Source organism: Camelus ferus, chromosome 24 (genome assembly GCF_009834535.1).
Source record: "Camelus ferus isolate YT-003-E chromosome 24, BCGSAC_Cfer_1.0, whole genome shotgun sequence".
Lineage (NCBI taxonomy): Eukaryota > Metazoa > Chordata > Mammalia > Artiodactyla > Camelidae > Camelus > Camelus ferus.
In genome coordinates, this window is record NC_045719.1 from 8,233,827 (window position 1) to 8,252,222 (window position 18,396).

An 18,396-nucleotide genomic window follows, 5' to 3' on the forward strand; every position below is an offset into this window, starting at 1 on the left:
TTACAATGGTTGAACTAAGCTATCTCACTTCTTAGTGTTTTTGGAAAGAAGAGAAATCTCTAGGTGACAACCACAATGTGAACTCCTTACAGGCAGGAAACAGATCATCTTCTGTAGCTTTATTAACACAGTGTCTTGGACACAGCAGGCACTCAAATATGTCTTGAACTGCTATGGTCACTACCTTATTTCCTGATCACTCTGTGATAGTAATCACATTGTTGACATCAGTGAAAGTTGGAAACAACCTAAAAGTGCTTTAACAGAGGAAAACATAAACTACTATATTCCTTTCCAGTTATTAAACTATCCACGTATCACTAAATACCAAATATGTTGATTGTACAGTCAAGTTGCTATATAAATATATACACATATATAAAAATACACAATGTTAGCATTTATGTGAACATTTAAAATACAAAGTGCTAAGTATTCTTTTTTATATATATATACAAACACACATAGACACAGTGAAATCATAAAAATAAAAACAGAAAAGATCCATATCAACTTTAGGAGCATGTTTAACTCTGGCAAGAGAGGTGAACGGAAAGTAGAGGGAAGTATGGTCTTTATATGTGTAATGTACTTTTATTTTAAAAGATCTGAATACAATAAAATGTTAATTTTTGTCAAATACAGGTTGTAGACACAAGTATAATATTGGTATTTACATTAATTACTAACACTATGTGAATAACTGCCTTCTAACTGATGCATTCATTCCCATTTGTACAGAAAATAAAATCTAAGAGTAACATTTGGTATCTGTCCCCTTTACGTTCACGCTGAATTTCAGAAGATGAGAATAGACAATGATCTATTTGTCAGGCTTCTGACATAAAGCCCTGACTCCTCGTTTACTTAAATTTGCTCCTAGACCCAAATGCCCCTAAAGAGAACTTTAAAGCACTCCTACAACTTTATAGTGACCTAACTTTTTTCTCTACTCATGATTTCTCAGAGAATGTCACCGTAGAAAGAATGACGGGCTGAGAATTAGAACACCTGGATTCTAATCTATTTGCGCTATCAAACAGGTGACCTAACCCACATTCCTTTATTGATCTCAGTTCTCATTATAAAATTAAATAACTGAAACAAACTGGTGGAGTTTTTAAAAACCTGTATTATAGAGCTCTAAAATTCCATGCATATAAACTTTCTGCTCATTGGTTTTATATACTGATATTTTACCTATAATTTAGTTTGGAAAGAAATGGGCTCAAGCTGCTCTTACAAAATTTCAAAACTACTTCCTCCGATAATCCTTAGTTTCTTTCAGATATTTAGATTCAGTTTTTCAACTTACTTTTCCATTTAAAAAATTCTCAGCCACTACAATTTTGTTCTTAGCTTGAGGACTGAATTATTCACATCTTTCAGACATTTTATTTGCCAACTGTTCAAAATGGCCACACAAGTCAAATAAAAAGGCATCTCTACTACTAGAAGTGTTTAATTTTTAAATTTTATCAAGTGGGAAAAGTTGATTTGTGCCAGCTGAAATTAATTTTAACAACTTGGTCAGAATCAGGCTCAACTTTAAGTTCTACACTGTAGTCACTATGAAACATAGCATCTGTGGTTACAATCAATAGAAAAAGGAAACAAAATTCATATGTTAAAGGAAAAAGAAAAGCTAGAATTCAACAGCTTCACATAAGCTAGAATTTGTTTGGCTTCACATAAAACAAAAATGAAGTGTGATAATGAGGAAACAATGACAAGCATTCATGTATATGTGAGAGATCTAAAGGAGTCAGGAAGTTCTATCACTCACCACAAGACTGGGTTAATAAAACTCCTGCTAATGACTGAACAGGATTCCTTAACAAACAACTCTTCAGTCTTTTATGACTTAATTCTCAAGCTAAAATATGTTGTAAACACTTACTTCTTATCAGAAAGTACTCAGACACCTCTATGCATGTATGAAAATAGATTACCTTATCTGGTGTTGATTGAAAAGAATCTTTCATCTGGTTATCCAACGGTGGGTCTGGAGGTGGTTTTATTTGATTATCCAAATGACAATTTTCAGGAGGCCTTTTTGTGGCGCTATTAATTTCAACTGTAGTATCATTAATTTTAACTTCTTCAGAATTAATTTCTTTCATTTCTTCCCGCTGGCAAGCTTTATTTTTGTCATCATGTGGTTCTGACCCTAAAAATGTACCATGAGTCACTGGATGATGCATTTCTAATGCTGGTAGTGAAAAGCTGGTTTGTAATAAGCCCAATTTAGGGGCAATTTGAGAGTCTAATTTATTTTGTTGCACAGAATTAAATTTTGAGAGTTTAATTTTAGTCCAGTTGGAGTTCTTTTTAGTTGAGCTGTTAATTCCATTTAGTATACATTTCACGGGCTTTGTTTTTCTACTGGGGAAGAAACGATTACATTGAACATCCTGATTTATTTCCTTCTGATGAAGTATTTGTCTTTCAGTATCAGTCTCTTCCAATTTTATTTCTGTAGGCTTCTCCTCCTTTATATTTTCCATTTGTGAAGATTCCTTTTTTACCTCTACAGTATCTGACTCAATTTCACCAGCAATTTCTTCACAGAGCTGGAGAATGCTCCCTCGTTTGCTCTTTCCTGCTTGTTCCAGCTGTTTATCTACACTTTGTTCAGGCACTGATGGCTGTGAACTTTTTTGGGATTTTGCACTAGTATTCACTTGTGTGTGAACTGACTTTTTCATCTCATTCTTTTTAGAGACCACTGAAGTAGCCACTTTTGACCTTTTTATCTCAGAAGTTGTTACAGGCACAGGTTTTGTTTCCTCTTTTCTAGTATTCTTCTGAAGACACTTTTCAGATCCTTTTATACACTGAGAACTACAAGGATAAGCTGTCTGATGCTCTACTTTGCGTTTTTTTCCTTTTGGGGAATTTATTACTTCATTAATTACTGAATTTTCATCCTCTTTAGAATCAGACTTTATTTCCAATACTTTTCTTTTCACATGTTTCTGATTTGTTTTAACTTTATTAGATTTACTTTGAGTATTGCTACAGTGATCTTTCCGTGTTGATGGCAAACTCTGTTTAACTATTTGAACTTGACCTTGAATTTCTCTGCTACGCAGAGACCTTGTTGAAACCTCTGTTAACTGTTGTAGTCTTTGTGATCTCCGGTTAAGCTGTTCATTTGATTTAGGGGTTTCGTGCATTGATTTTTTCTGAGATAATTTCTTCTTTTTTATAGATTCTTGTTGTGAATGTCCCTTTACAGTCACCATATTTTTATTAATGGATTTACTAGCTTTTTTACCACTGGTTGCTGACCTTGTACTCATACATGTTCCTAATTCAGGTTGATTTATTTTATTTTCATTGGAAGATTTAACTAGTGATTTTATAGCTTCCTTTGGACCTGATTTTTTTGCTAGACTCTTTTGAGAACCTTGAATTTGTGATTCTAGATTCTTATCTTCGCTCTTTTTAATAACACTGGAGGAATTTTCTTTTGATTTCTCCTGAATGGACATCATTCCTGAGTAAGGTCCTCCTTTTCTGAGTAGTTTTGGTGTCCTGACAGGTGTAAATGCTGAATGTCTAGTATTATTACTGAGGAGCAAGTCTTAAAAACCAACTTCAACTGATACTGATATACATTTTCAACAAAAATACTAGCTTGCTAAGACTTCTGTCATCCCTGTGACATCAAAAAAGCTGGCATGAAGGCTGAAAGATATTTGCTTTACTTTAGACAAGGTAACAGAAATTTGAGGAACATTTAAATCTAATCTGATATTTTTAGAACTTTTTATTAAAAAATTTAATTCAAGTTTGATTTATTAACTTTTCAATTAATATTAGTTTTCAAGCCTAGCCCTATTACTGGAGGAGTTATTTATCACTGATCTGTCTGTTTTGACAAAGTTTTTGAAAACTTTTTTCTTCTGAAGTCTACAGTTACTGGCCTTTGAGTCTCTGGAAACATGTCTTACAGCTAACACGTTTCTTTCCTTGTTTGCTGAGTCTGTTGGTTTAAAGTTCTTATCTAACCTCTTCTGTTTAATAAAATACTCTATTAATATAGATATCCTTTTGTGCTGCCATTTCTGAAAAATTAAAAAAAATTAAAATCAAATTTTGTACAATCCAAGAAATATAGCAATGCTAACACTATACAGAAATAACTATGATTTACATAAAACCTAACTTCTCTTTCTGAATTTAAGACTAACAGACAAAAGTATCCCAAGTACATCCTTATAAATAATTGATAACTTGTCTTATATAAACAAAGAATAGTTGAAAATCAGTCTACTTTTTTTTTTTGAGGTTACTTACAGTTCCTTTCCCACAAGACAGAATTGACCTTTTAGCCACCATAACTCATGAAACTTTGACAAAATCATTCCTTATAATTTCCTTTTAACACATTACACAGCACCTAAAAGAAAAAGTATTTAAAACGTTTAAAAGGTACAAAGGAAAGATGTAACTATTCATTTACCTCTCATCAAATCTATTGATCAATATGTCATAATTTTACAGTCCTACCATTAGTCTTCAGAGCTCAATTTACACATGGTACGTAATTTTAGTATTTCTAACATGAAGTAAACTATGGTACATACATCCAAGGAAATAAATTTTTCTATTTCATTGAAGAAATCCACTTTATGTGGTAGAAAAAAGTTTTAAAATACAAAAAACAGTTAATAATACAGACATAAAGTAAAATTCTGTTTGTGCACTGAGGAAAAACAGTGCACGAATAACCATATACATAGAAAAAGGGTGACACACAGTTAAAAAGGCAAATTTAAACACATATTTACCTCTCATTAATACCTACTGAAAAAAAGCAATAGATCAAAACAAAACCATAAACCCAAAGGATAAAAGAACAAAAGTATAGGTGATAAAAATAAAAAGCACAGAAGCTACAAAGGACAAAGGACAAATAATTAACCTCCAGATGCAAGAAAATCTGATCCTAAACTAGAAATGAGTAAAACCAAACGAGAAGCAGCTCTACCACAGAATCTCTCAGGAAGCAGAAATTGGCAGTACCAGGTTCCAGAGATGGGGAGGAAAATGAGACTCAAAAAAGGAGAAAGACTCCCAGACTGCCATTCCAATTAATACCACCCAGAAGACTACCCCTGCAGCACTCCCTAAAGACTAGTATACATTTTTGGAAAGTTGCTGGGGGGAAGGTCTTTGGTCTTGGGGCTCAACAGTCACAGCTGAGGGAAGAAGTATCATACTGACAACAGAGAGAGTAAGTACACATACTGATTACTGAAGCCCACTCCTTCCACCCAAAGGCCTCTGCCTACTCAAGAGTCTCCCAGAGGACAGCAGCCAAGCCTATGCACTGTAGGAAGGAAACTAAAAGATCATTTTCTAATAAATTTGACAAACCTAGAGAAAAGACCTAAAAAATGCTGATAGAGCCCACAGTCATTAAGCACACACCCACACACACCCACACTCTCCCTCCCTTCTCTACAGGCAGACTACCAAACCAACCACGATTCAAACACACAGTTTTACTTTTTAGTGTCTCACTTGTTACCATGAGCAGATAAATAAGAATCACTACATACATGAGGAAAACCTTAAAATGAAAAAAGGAAATAAGTAGCTTGGGAGACACAAACAATGCACAAAAACTAAAAATAAGCTAATTTACCCATGAAACAAATATACAACAAAAATTCATAGTATAAAATGGAATTCTTGAAAATTAAAAATATAAATTTAAAAGTCAACAGAAGCATTAGAAGACAAAGGTAAGAATATCTCCTATAAAGTAAAACAAAAACAGCAAGATGATAAATAGACAAAAAAGAAAAAGGACCATCCACATATTGTCCAGTAATTAGGGTTTTAGAAAACAGGAAAAGTACTGAAAAAAATCAAGAACTCAAGAAAGTTTCCTAGAATTGAAAGACATGAATTTCCAGATTAAAAGGGCCAAAAGCACAATGGATGAAAGAAAGATTTTAGAAAGTTTATCATGAGGACAAAAAGATGACCTTCAAGCTTCTAGAGGGGAAAAAACCTTGACCACATAAAGAAGATAAAAAATCAAAATTACATCAGATGTCTCAACAGCAAGAGCAGAAGAGAGATAATGGGAAAATCCTTCAAAGTGCTAAAAGAAAATTATGTCTAATGTAGAATTCAATGCCCCCAAAATAGGATATTTTCAGACCTATAGGGCTTCAAAAACTTTATCTCCCACACATCTAAGGGCTATTAGAGAAAGTGTACCACAAAATGAATAGGTTAAAATTATTCAGAGGAAAAGAACAAACAAGGGAGTTCAGAAGAAAAAGAAAAAGGAAAACAAGAAAAGATAACCTGTGTGCCTTTACTGAAGTTTATATAAATAAGTTATAAGAATTTTTTAAAATAATCACTATTCATAATACAGATACATTTATATAGCCACTCCTGATTCTCTACTCATGACAATAAAAGAAACAAGCTGGCAGTTGAAGAACTGAGAATATTTTCAAATATATCTTCTCAATATCAAACACTTCTGGAGTGTACAAACCAAAAACACAAGTATCAACCTATATGCAGTGACACAAAAAGTCTCCCATTAAATTCAGCAAGTATTTTTTTTAAAGTGTTGCATAGGTGACATGATTAAAGAGAAAGATGAAAAATTTGAAAACTTATTTGCAAAAAAAAAAAATCCAAGATAATCAACAGAAAAATTATTGGTATGTGAATTTAGTAAGGTAAATAGGTTAAAAAAAAAAACCTTAAAAATTCAAAAGCTTTAAATAAACAACAATCATATGAAATATATAAAAGAAAATACCAGATACTAGTTACAATAACACACATACAAATCAACGTAAAAAGTTATGTGGTATATACACCTGTAACTTACATAAAATTTTACATCAACTGTATTTCAATTTTTTAAAAATCAGAAAAAGTAATAGGGTGTAGATTCATCCTTCCTGATACTAAAATAGTTAGCTGTAACAAAGAAAATTAGTCCTAATACATCAACAGACAAGAGATTAATAGAACAGAACAGAGACTCCAAAAATATGTCTAAATGCATAAGGGAATTCAGTGCATGAAAAGATGGTATTAATTTCACTAATTTCAATTTAATGAAAAAAGATTATTCAATAGTTGGTGTTAGGACAACTGGGTAACCCTCTGAATAATTATGGTTTAAGAATAAGGTAATATCCAGGACAAATTAGTCATTAAGAATTAAAACAAGGAGTTGAGCCAAGATGGCGGAGTAGAGAGACTCACAGATCACCCTCTCCCACAAATACACCAAGAATTACATCTACAAACCCACTGAATCACACAGAACACCTACAGAACTCTGCCAGTGTCTCTTGCTTTGATATAAATACAGGATTCTCACAAAATCCAATAAATGACAAGTTTATACTGTATAGCACAGGGAATTATATCCAGTATTTTGTAGCACCTTATGGTGAAAAAGAATATGAAATGAATATATGTATATTTCTATATGACTGAAGCATTGTGCTGTACACCAGAAACCAACACAATGTAAACTGATTATATGTCTATAAAAATTTTTTTTAAAGAATTAAAACATAAAAACAGATTAAAATGTGGGAGAATTTTACTGTTTTCAAAATGGGAAAAGCTTTCAAGCCTTGTGTGAAAACTCAGAAGTCAAGTTTGGGGGAAAAACTGGAAGAAAAAATACTGGCAAGGAATAGCATAAGCTTACCATCATAATATATTCACCAGAAATAAACCACAGATGGCTGGTGTGATAATATCAGAATAATATAAATTAGAACTAAATCAAAATACCATTTTTCACCTATCAGACTGGCAAAAGATTAAGTTTAACAGTCTTAAAAGTCTGTGACATTGTTACTCTGTCTATTGAAGATGATTCAATGTCTATCAGGACAATTTGTCAGTATCAACACTATAATTGCTAAATTTCAAACAATTTCATTTCTAAGACTTTATGTTACAGATAAACTTGCACAAGAGCACAAAGACATAAGTAAATAAACACTGCAACACTGTTGGGGATAGTCAGTCTATTGATACTAAACAGCCATCACTATAAACTGCTTTGTAATTAATGATACATTCATGCAACTGAGTATCATACAATCATGTCAAAGCAGAGATGAGATTCAGGCAAAATTCCCAAAGGCTTTTTATACTGTAATTGACAACCTGACTTTAAAATTTATGTGTAAAAGCAAAAACCATGTACAGTAGTCAAAGCCATTAAAAAAATTTTTTTTTGAAATACTGATACTATCCAATTTCACGACTTACTATAAAGGTACAGTAATCAAGACAAAGGGACACAGAGATCAATGGAAGAGAATCCATAAACAGACCCAAGTGATTTTCGCCCAAAGTTCCAAGGCATGTCCACGGGGAAAAGAAGAGTCTGAAAAAAAAGTGTTGGAACTACTGGATATACAATGTCGCGGCGGTGCGAGGACAGGGAACCACACTATCAACGCTTACCTCACACAACACACAAAAATAATCTGAGACTGATCACAGACATAAATGTAAAACTGTAACATTCTAGAAGAAAAAAAAGGCAAAAATCTTGGAGACTGAGTAGACATAGTTTGTTTTTTTTTTAAGGAGGGAATTCTACTCATTCCACATAAAAACTTGTCCAAAAGTCTTCAAAGCAGCTTTATGTACAATAACTGAAATCTGAAAACAACCCATAAGTCAGGTGAATGGATAAACAAAAATACGGTGTATCAATATAATACGTAACTACTCAGCAATCAAAAGGAACAAACTACTGGAACCACATGGATGAACTTTACAATCATGGGGCTGAGTGAAAAAAGCTAGACCCAAAGAGTACATAATGAATGATTCCACTTTTTAAGAAATTTTAGAAAAGGCTAACTTATCTACAGTAACTGAAAACAATGAGTCATTGCCTAGGGTCAGGAGTGGAGGGAGAGATAGACTTTTAGAGGTAATGGAAATGATCTGTATCTTGATTGTGATTCCAAGTGTGTAAATCTGTCAAAATCCACCAAACTGTATATTTTAAAAGGGTGTGGTTTATTACACATAAACCAGTAATAAATCTGTCCAAATATAGAACTATAAGTAACTGATATGGACCTACAACAGAGAAACAGTGTTAAAACCAAATAAAGCAAGGTGCAGAACAGGGTGTATTTCCCTTAGTGTAAAAGCAGAAAAGGGAGACAGTGGGAAAATGGAAAGGTGCAGAAACATGTTTATGCACACAACAGTTAAGGAAGGATACACAAGAAACCAGTAATAGTGAAGACTTCTGAGAAAGAGAACTATGGGACCAAGTGCCAGAAGTGTGGAAAAAAACTTTTCACTATATACCCTGTTTTATTACATAAAATATAACCTTGTCAAAAAAAAAATTACAGGGTGGTGGGTATAGCTCAGTGGTAGAGCGCACACCAAGCACACACAAGGTCATGGGTTCGATCCCCAGTACATCCGTTAAATAAAAATTAAACAGTAATAAATAAATAAACCTAATCTGCCCCCCCAAAACTAAAAATAGTTAATTTCTCTGAAAATATTAAGCATATTTATATTAAGCACACTGACTAATAATCTTCACAGGCACTAAATTGCAATAGTATAAGCCACTTACCTTACTGAAATAAAAATCACGTGTAACTTTTTTCTTCAAGCTGATGGATGATGCTTTTAATAACTTCCTGGGTGTTTGGTTATTAATCTTAAAAAAAAAAAAAGAATTCTATAGCTAAAGTAAAACAATCTACTAAAAAGCATGAGAATACAAAAACAGTATTGTCCATTAACTGCCTATTAACTATTAAAACAACTTGGATTAAGCTAGACAAAATAAACAATGGCCTAGTGAGGATTTTTCACTACTAATACATTAAAAAATTATGAGGTGCAAAATAGTCACTTCATTTTTTAAACTATATACAACAGATTTGGTTTTTCTTCAAAAATAACCACCACCTTCTACCCAAACTACACTTCCATAGAAGGAGTATATTTTCCTTCCCAACAGATGCTGAGCTGGACCACATGTCTTGCTTTGCCTTCATGCTGGACACAGCATGCTTCCTGCCCCCAAGAGCATTGGCCATCTGATGATTTGGCCAATGAGATGTTAGCAGAAATGATACAATCAGAGGTCTGAAATGTCTTTGTGCAGCTGATCTTGCCCTTGTTACCTCTGCCATCACCATGAGAAGAGTTTCAGCAGGTAGATGCTATACCTTCAGCCTAGGCCCCCAAATAAACACAAACAGTAGAACCAAGCCAAACCCCAAATGAGGTGCCAAGCCCCATACACAGTGAGAAGTAAAGCTCACTCATACTCACAGCTAAATCTAAGTCACCTAATCCACAGCAGCTCTGCAGATGTATAAACAAAAATAATTAATTGCAAACAAAAAATAATTTAAGCCACTGAGTTGTAGGGCAGTTTCTCACACAACAATAATACACACTGCAGTTAAATTTTCTAGGAAGCCTCAAATTTACCCAAGATTAAATCTCAGAGGTACAATAACTTGGGGGAAAAAAAAAAAGAAAGCTTATTTAACTTCCTTGTGACTTTAGTGTCAAGAATTCTAATTTTAAAAGTGATAAATTACCTTACTTTACTTCTTTTCCTCCCAATTTCTAAATATTTTAACATTTGTCAACTGGGATCTACCACAGAAAAGAGGTAAAGTGATACACAAATCTACAGTAGTTGTCACTCACCTGGGCAGGTATGCTAAGGATTATTTCACTTTAGTTTGCCCTACATATTAAATCATCATTAACCTAGCATTATACAACTTAATAACACCTCTATTAAATAAAATCTTGCAGTCAAGGACCGAAATGCACTCTCTAACCTGTTAACAAATTGACAAGATCCCTCCACAACCCAGAGCTAGTTTATTAACATAATTCTAATGAAATCAATATTGGGCCCCAAAAACAATAATCAAACTTTACATAAAATGACCACTTCGGAAAACCCATAATATCATTTATTTAGAAAGATAATTTACAAGATACAAGTTAGAAAGTACCTAAAAATTTAACAGTACATCCAATTTCCCAACAGTACTTCATAATAAAATATACTCAAATTTTAGTCATTAAAATACTAAGCTTATACTTTTCTTAAGTATGATTTCTTATGATATAAACTAAAATTTCCAAACATCTGGGCACTTTCAACTTAGAATTTTGTTCATTTCTAGTATAATGCATAACTGAATCACTTTGCTGTACACCTGAAACTAACATTGTAAATCAACTACACTTCAATAAAAAAAAGTAAATTAAACAGTCTTTTCTATACAACCCTAAGACTATTTTGCCCAACCTGCTCTGTATTTCAAACACCATTGGAAACTTTAAGCCATCTCAAGGTATAGTAATTCTGTCAAAAGATTTACTGCAGAATCTAGCTCAGCACACCTCTCAATTTCAAAATAATTTACTAAAGAACTACTTCCCCAACTACTACAAAAGACTCTTCAGTTCCATAACATACTGACGCAAATTCAGAAAGCTATCCAACCAGCTGGGAAAGATCTTGCTTCTGAGATCGCAGGATAACTTCTCAGCAATAATCAGTTTGAACCTGGCACAAAGTAAAGACTGTAAGGTCTACAGCATCAGACTTCTCACAGTGAAGACATTCAACTTGCAAAGACCAAGTCTAAGGCCCTAGAAGCCATACACACCCACCAACCAAATGCAAGGTCCTCATATTGGTTATCTTTTCCTTTATTATCTTCCTCCTAACTCTCCTTTCACCGTTGATCTCCCCTTTTCTTAACCCTTTCCCTTTGGGAACCCACATGAACCCTTCCCCAGTGAAATAAGTTTTCTACTTTCAATCTCTTCACATAATGCAAATTCTACTTCCTAGCTTTAATTGAAAATTGGGTCTAAAAATTTCTAAAATGTCCAATAAATACTTAAGAGATTAAAAAACATTTTAAGCAACATAAACTAATTACTACTAACCAAAAACATAAAATGTCCCAACTGAAGCAACAATAAATCATTAATTTATTAGAGAATGCGATAGAAACACACACAATAACACAAAGTATTGCCCCTAATAAATTTTTCCAAACATTCAAAGACTAAATCTCTGTCTTACACTAGATTTATAATAGGTATTCAGTAAAACTGAGTATTCTCAACATTAGTTAAACACTAAAAAAGACAGACATGGACAATTTCATCTTTTAAATTCTCTTCCTCAACCAGCCTCTAACAAATTAGCATTTCCCCAAGATTTATCCTTTTACCACAAAAGACACGTATTAGATAATTTCACCTATACTCATACTTTCAACTACTACCTGTAAACTGTTAACACACAAATGAGTATCCCCAACATAGATGTCCATCCCTAGTGCTACTCGGATATCTAACAACATACTGGACATCATCCTGTTGTCTTAAAGGCACTTTAAATTCAATTGTCAAAGAGTCAACTCATTCCATTACATCCATTCTCCACAATTTATTACACTAGCATCCATCCACATCAAGAAATTTTTAAAAAAAGAGAGAGACAATTTATATGAAGCAATGATCACAATAGCCACATTTATATTAGCAAATGTATCCAAAACAGCCCAAATGCCCGAAAGAGAATAAAACAAAATGCCAAGGTAGAATTTTGATAGTCACTGGAAATAAGAGGTATGTAAACTGCACAAAGTAATTTTGTAAGAAAGAGATAAATTAATGTGTCATATATATAAATATACTAAACACACAGAAACATATTGAAGAACATTAAAACATCAATAGTGGTTACCTGCAGGGTGGTAAAAAAGAGAGATGAAAGGATACACAAAGAATGAAAAAAATACCTCCCCATTTTATTTATATATTTACGCATGTTTGAATCTTTCACATCAAAAAAGAATGTACTTATCACTTGTGAAATAAATAACTATGTAATCTATGTAAAACATATTGGCAAAGCTCAAAAATGAATCTGGGTATGTTTACACAATAACCTGTTCACAAATGTTCATAGCAGCATTGTTCTTAAGAGCAAAAAGTAGACAAAACTGTCTGTGAACTGAAGAATGGATAAAATGTGGTATATCCATATATTGGAATATTATATTTAGCCATAAATAGGAATGAAGTACTGATACACGCTACAACATGGATGAACCTTAAAAACATTATGCTATGGAAAAAAAGCCAGTCACACAATACCACATGTTGTATGATTCCATTTATACGAAATGTCCAGAACAAACAAAGCTGTAAAAACAAAAAGTAAATTGGTGGTAGTAAGCGACTAGAGAAGAAAGGAAATGAGGAATAATATTAATATAGGTACAGGGCTTCTTTATGGAGTGATGAAAATATGCTAAAATTATAATTCACAACTCTGAATATACTAAAAAACCACTGAGTTGTATTCTTTAAAGGTAGATTATATCTCCATAAAGCTATTACCAAAAAAGTGAATCTGAAATGATCTAATTTTAATATATATCAGATTTTTAAAATAAGTCTAAATTTGCCTTAGGAAAATCATTTTCTGTTTTTGTTTTTGAAGAAAAATTTCATTTAGTGACCATGGTCACAAAAAAGTTTCAAATACTAGCTGAAATGATTTAATAAAACAAATTTCCATGTTAACAGGATAAACTTAAAAGATACTAGTATTTGTTTTATTTAAAAATTCAGTTTTCTGATGGGTTAAAATAGCCTAAAAGTACATATCCTTAAATGTAAGCACTAATAGATGCTGGGGACTGGCATATTCCCTATCCCAAATACCTTACAGCTATATCTGCATTATAAAGGATAACATGTAAGAAAAACTGTACTATCTGTAGGGAAAAAAAATTAAATTATATTTGCCTTGGCCACCTCTCTTGCCTTCTGAGACGGCCCACATTCTGTCTATGGAATGTGTATCTCTCTAAATGAACGTCTACTTAAAAAAAAAAATATTTTCCTTTCTCTTAATCATCACTAAAGATGATACAATAGAAACATTTCCTAATATAAAGCCCTTAGAACAGTTCCTGGCACATCTTAAGCACTTATTAAGTATTAGCTCTAGCAGTAATTAGCTATGATAATTAATGTTACTGATAAAATAAAAAAAAGAAAGCATAAAAAAGAAAATATTTATCTTAGTTACTCCTGGTTTCACTTAACTACTTGTCAACTCTATTTCCTTATTACCATTATCCCTTTCAGCTTCAATAATTACATTAATCCTAAACTATTAAATTATTTACATTAAAACAGTAGTTCTCAAAGTGTGGTTCAGGGATTGTGGGGATTCCACAGACCCCTTAAGGGGGTTCATGAGATCAAAATCATACATGGGTAAAGATCAATTCAAAATGCAAACAAAGCAATGAATTTTATTTATTTTTTTGCAGGGGATGAAGGGGAGGTACTTAGGTTACTTATTTATTTTTTAGAGGAGGTACTGGGGACTGAACCCAGGACCTTGTGTATGCTAAGCATGTGCTCTACCGCTTGAGCTATACCCTCCTCCCCAAACCCCAGACCAATAAATTTTAATGCAACATTGTATGGAAAGTACACAGGTATGGTTTCAGATTCCACACTGCAACCAACCTTTAAGAAATTACTATTTGTTGAGTTTTGTTGCAGAATCAAAGAGTATCACAACTATCTGAAAATGTTATTAAAGTACTCCTCCCAATACATCTGTGAAGCTGGATTTTCTTCATATACTTCAACCAGAACAACATATAAAGATTGAATACAGAAGCTGATAGAGAATCCAGCTGTCTTCTATTAGACCAAGCATTAAAGGGATTTACAAAAATGTGAAACAGCTGCCATTCTTTCACTAAATGTTTGTTTTGGAAAATAGTTGTTTTTCATTTTAAAAAGTTATTTATATTAACCTGTAATTATCTTATTAGTTATTTTTTCAATGAATTAATAAATATATTTAAGTTAATTTCATAGACAATAACTATCAATAGATATAAGCCATATAAACAAAAGCCATTTAGAGTCCTACATAATTCTGAGAATGTAAAGGGATCCTGATCAAAAACTGTGAGACCACTATATTAAAGTAATACTTAAACTGAATCACTATGCTGTACACCAGAAATTAACACAACATTGTAAATCGACTATCCTTCAATAAAATAAATAAAATACTTAATACCCCATTTTTATTTATATTCTGAGTTTTTATCCTGTGACTCTTCACATATGCAGCCATAAATGTTTAAAGAAAGCTGAAGAGAATAGATGACATAAATATATCTTTCTCCAGGTGTTCTATAACGCAATTAAGCATAAAATGTAGCTCCCTCAAAAAAGAAGACAGGAAGGCCAGGTAAACAGAATGATGTGTTTGTTAAAAGTAACCACGGTATCTGTAACACAAAACTTGTGCAGAAATAGAGCCAAAGAATTTTGTGCCCCAAAACAAGGATGCACAGAAAAACATTAAAGTCTAGGCTTCAGAAGGGTTAACAGAGTCCTTAAGTAAATTATGTATGGTAACAATTTTACTGGAGTTGACTTCTAACTACCATCTAAACTTCTAATCACCTTCAGTAGAGGTTATTCAAAGAATTCTACGTGCAACATAAAGCTGCTAACAAAACTCATGAAAAAATATTTAACTATTAAAAAATACATTGTAGAATGCTAGTCTCCATTATTAGAATAAATAGTCAGCTCTGTGCTGTAATGAATTACTAAACTTAAAAGGGCCATCCAACAAAAGGGTTAGTTAATAGCATTCATTAATTAGGGTCCCTTTTCAGTTCTTCTGCAAGCATCATTCATAGATTTAAATTCCTAGCACAAAATCTTTTCGGGGTGGATGTTTTAAAAAAAATTACTTTTTCACTACATAATTATAATACTAATCAATGAAAAATGACAGCGTATTTTCCTCACCCAGGAATTTGTAAGGTGGGCAGAAGCTCATAATGCAGGGCGTTTTGTTCTGAGAAGGGTACTTCCAAAAGTCACACATCTGACCTAAAGAGCATATACTACATTCGGCCTAAAAGAGAGAAGTGTCTCTGTTACAGTTTTCTCATTTCCTCACATGCTTTAGGCTTAAATTTGCACCTTCCAAATTAAGCACTTTTCAAGCACTTTTCGTCCTACTCTTCTAATTTCATGGTGAGAATTTTTCAGTTTTACAAATTAAAAAATGTTGCACTAGTGTTGGTACCCTGTGTAAACTAATCAAAAGAGGCTGAATATAGCAGAGTTCAGGGCATCCAAAATGTCTTAAACTGAAATCAGTGTTTTATCCAGCTTTTAAGAAAATATTTAGGTGGGGAAAAAACAAAACACACCCACATTCTACTGTTCTACTAAGTAGCACTCTTTTATTGATTTCTGCAAAGGCTACTTATTGACATATCATTTGCTAACATTATTTATCATGACCTACAATTACTTCCTGCTGAAAGAATCCCTTTTCAGCTATCCAAAGGCTACAGAAAACAAGGTTCACAGTACTTCTCAAACCTCAGCGATTTAACTCCTTCCTCCTCCCCCGCCCCTTCTCCCGGAAAATACAGTGCGTGCAGGGTTTTCAGAACTCAACATTTGGGGCTGGGGGAGGGGTAGGTTGAGAGTGTCCCCCAATTTTTGGACATGATTATCTATCCCGTTCTGCCTGAGTAAAACAAACCTTCGTTGTAAAACAATCTTATGAACAGTGGTAAAAACCGAGGACTCAATTCCCTTTTGCTCCCATCTCTCTTTACAAACTTCACCATGGCCGTCAATGCACCCATACTCCAGAGCAGCCCTACCTGTGCCCAGAACCTCTTGTCCGACCAGAATTACTCTATGACCTTGGAGCCGAGCCACGGCTCCCCTCCCATGCTAAGGACTGTGAAACCAGGATCCCCGCATCCCGCCCCGCAGACTGCAGAGGCCTCAGGGTTCACGCCGGGTCAGCGGGTGGCGGCGGGGCTAGGGAGCGAGCCGCAGAACCGCAGCTCCGAGAGGGCCGGAGGGGCTGCTTCGCGGGGACGCCGGAGGGGAAAGACGCCGGGGACGCGGACAAGGCCCGGGACTACCTGAGGGCCAGGGCCGACACCGCCCCGGCCGTCGCAATGGCTGCACGCCACCTTGGGGGTCTGGAAGCCCGCGCGGCCGCCTAGGGAGCCCGGGCCTGACCCGTTCTCGGCCACGGCCCCCTATTACCTCTGACTGCCTAGCGGGCCGCCCGCAGGTGATGCGGGGACTGGGCAGCCAAGTCGCGCAGGCTGGTTGCCTACCTCAGGGGACCGCGTCTCTGAGACGCCCAATCCCTCCCAGGAGCGCCGGGAGCCGGGAGCCGGGACCCGGGGAGGAAGAGGCGTGCGAGGCAACACGACACAGAGGGTGGGACAGGAAGGGGGAGAAGCGTCCGGCTCTCCGGCGGGGCCGGCAACACGGAAGGAGGAGCCGGCGGCGGGGAAGGTGGGGACGCTAACGTACCTTCCTCACTCCTGGCAGAGGGTCCGACGCGACCCAGCAAAACGTCTCACATCCGGGTATCAGGAGGTACTCAGCTGCTTCTGCCGCCACCGCCTCCTCTCCCGCGGCGCAGAAACACCAAACTTCCGGCGACGCCGGCGAAGCCTCGCCCGTCAGATGGGAGTCACCTGGGACCGTCTTGGGCGCGCCTGCGCAACGTTCCTCTTCAGCCCGAACTGACGTGCCCCGAAGAAGAAGATGGCCGCCACGCTCGCTGCGTGTCACGCAGTTTTTCACGCGGGCCGGACCGCCCGGCATCGGGGAAAGGCGAGCCGGCGTCCGACCGCAGCGCAGGCGCAGTGGGAGGCCGCGCGTGCGCGCACCGCGGGTGGGCGCCTCGCCCGGAAGTGGCGGCAGCCGGCTTTCACCCGGTAGTGTCTTGGAAAAAAGCCACCCGCGCCCTCGGCGGTGGTGGTTTGTGGTGAAGCTGCGTCGCCACCGGTTCATGTGTTGGTTGCAGATACTGCCGTCTGCGACTTCTAATTCACATACCCCTAATCTTCGACATGTGGCAGTGTAAAGAAAAGGCGAGGCAGTCGACCCTTCTCTCTCCTGACCCGACCCTACACTCCAGCGCCTCTCCGAAATGTAGGGCTTCGGCTTCTCCTTGCACACTTTCCTCCCTGGGCGTCAGAGCACAGGCGTCCACAAGAAGGTGTAGATTTAATCATGGCGGGTGTCCAGGCAAAGCTTTGGCTCTTAGAAGACTCTAAAGATAGAATACAGGCTTCTCTGTGATTCTTGGCTTCCCACATTGCTTTATTACTTTTTAATTGAAGTATATAGTCAGTTATAATGTGTCAATCTCTGTTGTACAGCGCAATGTCCCAGCCATGCGTACACACATTCGTTTTCATATTCTTTTTCATTAAAGGTTATTACAAG

At 35.7% G+C, this 18,396-nt stretch overlaps 2 protein-coding genes across 4 annotated transcripts in view; both read right to left on the reverse strand.

The window, feature by feature from the left end:
- ESCO1 (establishment of sister chromatid cohesion N-acetyltransferase 1) overlaps window positions 1-3,535 on the reverse strand; it is a 40,444-nt gene extending 36,909 nt beyond the window's left edge. For all 3 annotated transcript variants that reach the window (XM_032467444.1, XM_032467443.1, XM_006191772.3), the window contains exon 1: window positions 1,953-3,535. In XM_032467444.1, the coding sequence (XP_032323335.1) occupies window positions 1,953-3,500 (1,548 nt within the window). In that variant the 5' untranslated portion in view covers window positions 3,501-3,535. The remainder of the gene's footprint in view (window positions 1-1,952) is intronic.
- Window positions 3,536-3,931: 396 nt separating this feature from the next.
- LOC116659642 lies at window positions 3,932-18,347 on the reverse strand. Its single transcript, XM_032467446.1, has 4 exons — window positions 17,473-18,347; window positions 9,635-9,721; window positions 4,306-4,408; window positions 3,932-4,073 (listed from the first exon to the last, which is right to left on the reverse strand). Exons 1-3 carry the CDS (start codon window positions 17,956-17,958, stop codon window positions 4,370-4,372), a joined length of 612 nt encoding a protein of 203 aa, XP_032323337.1. The 5' UTR covers window positions 17,959-18,347; the 3' UTR covers window positions 3,932-4,073; window positions 4,306-4,369.
- Between the last annotated feature and the right edge of the window lie 49 nt (window positions 18,348-18,396).

What these genes read in the sequence shown, in the direction of transcription:
- LOC116659642 (XM_032467446.1), bottom strand. Translation starts at nt 17,958, where the DNA reads ATGAACCGGTGGCGACGCAGCTTCACCACAAACCACCACCGCCGAGGG. An exon ending in CTCTGCCAGGAGTGAGGAAG is followed by an intron (nt 9,722 to 17,472) that starts GTACGTTAGCGT and finishes TTTTTTTTTAAG; the next exon opens with ATTAATAACCAAACACCCAG. An exon ending in GTGATTTTTATTTCAGTAAG is followed by an intron (nt 4,409 to 9,634) that starts GTAAGTGGCTTA and finishes TTTTTCTTTTAG; the next exon opens with GTGCTGTGTAATGTGTTAAA.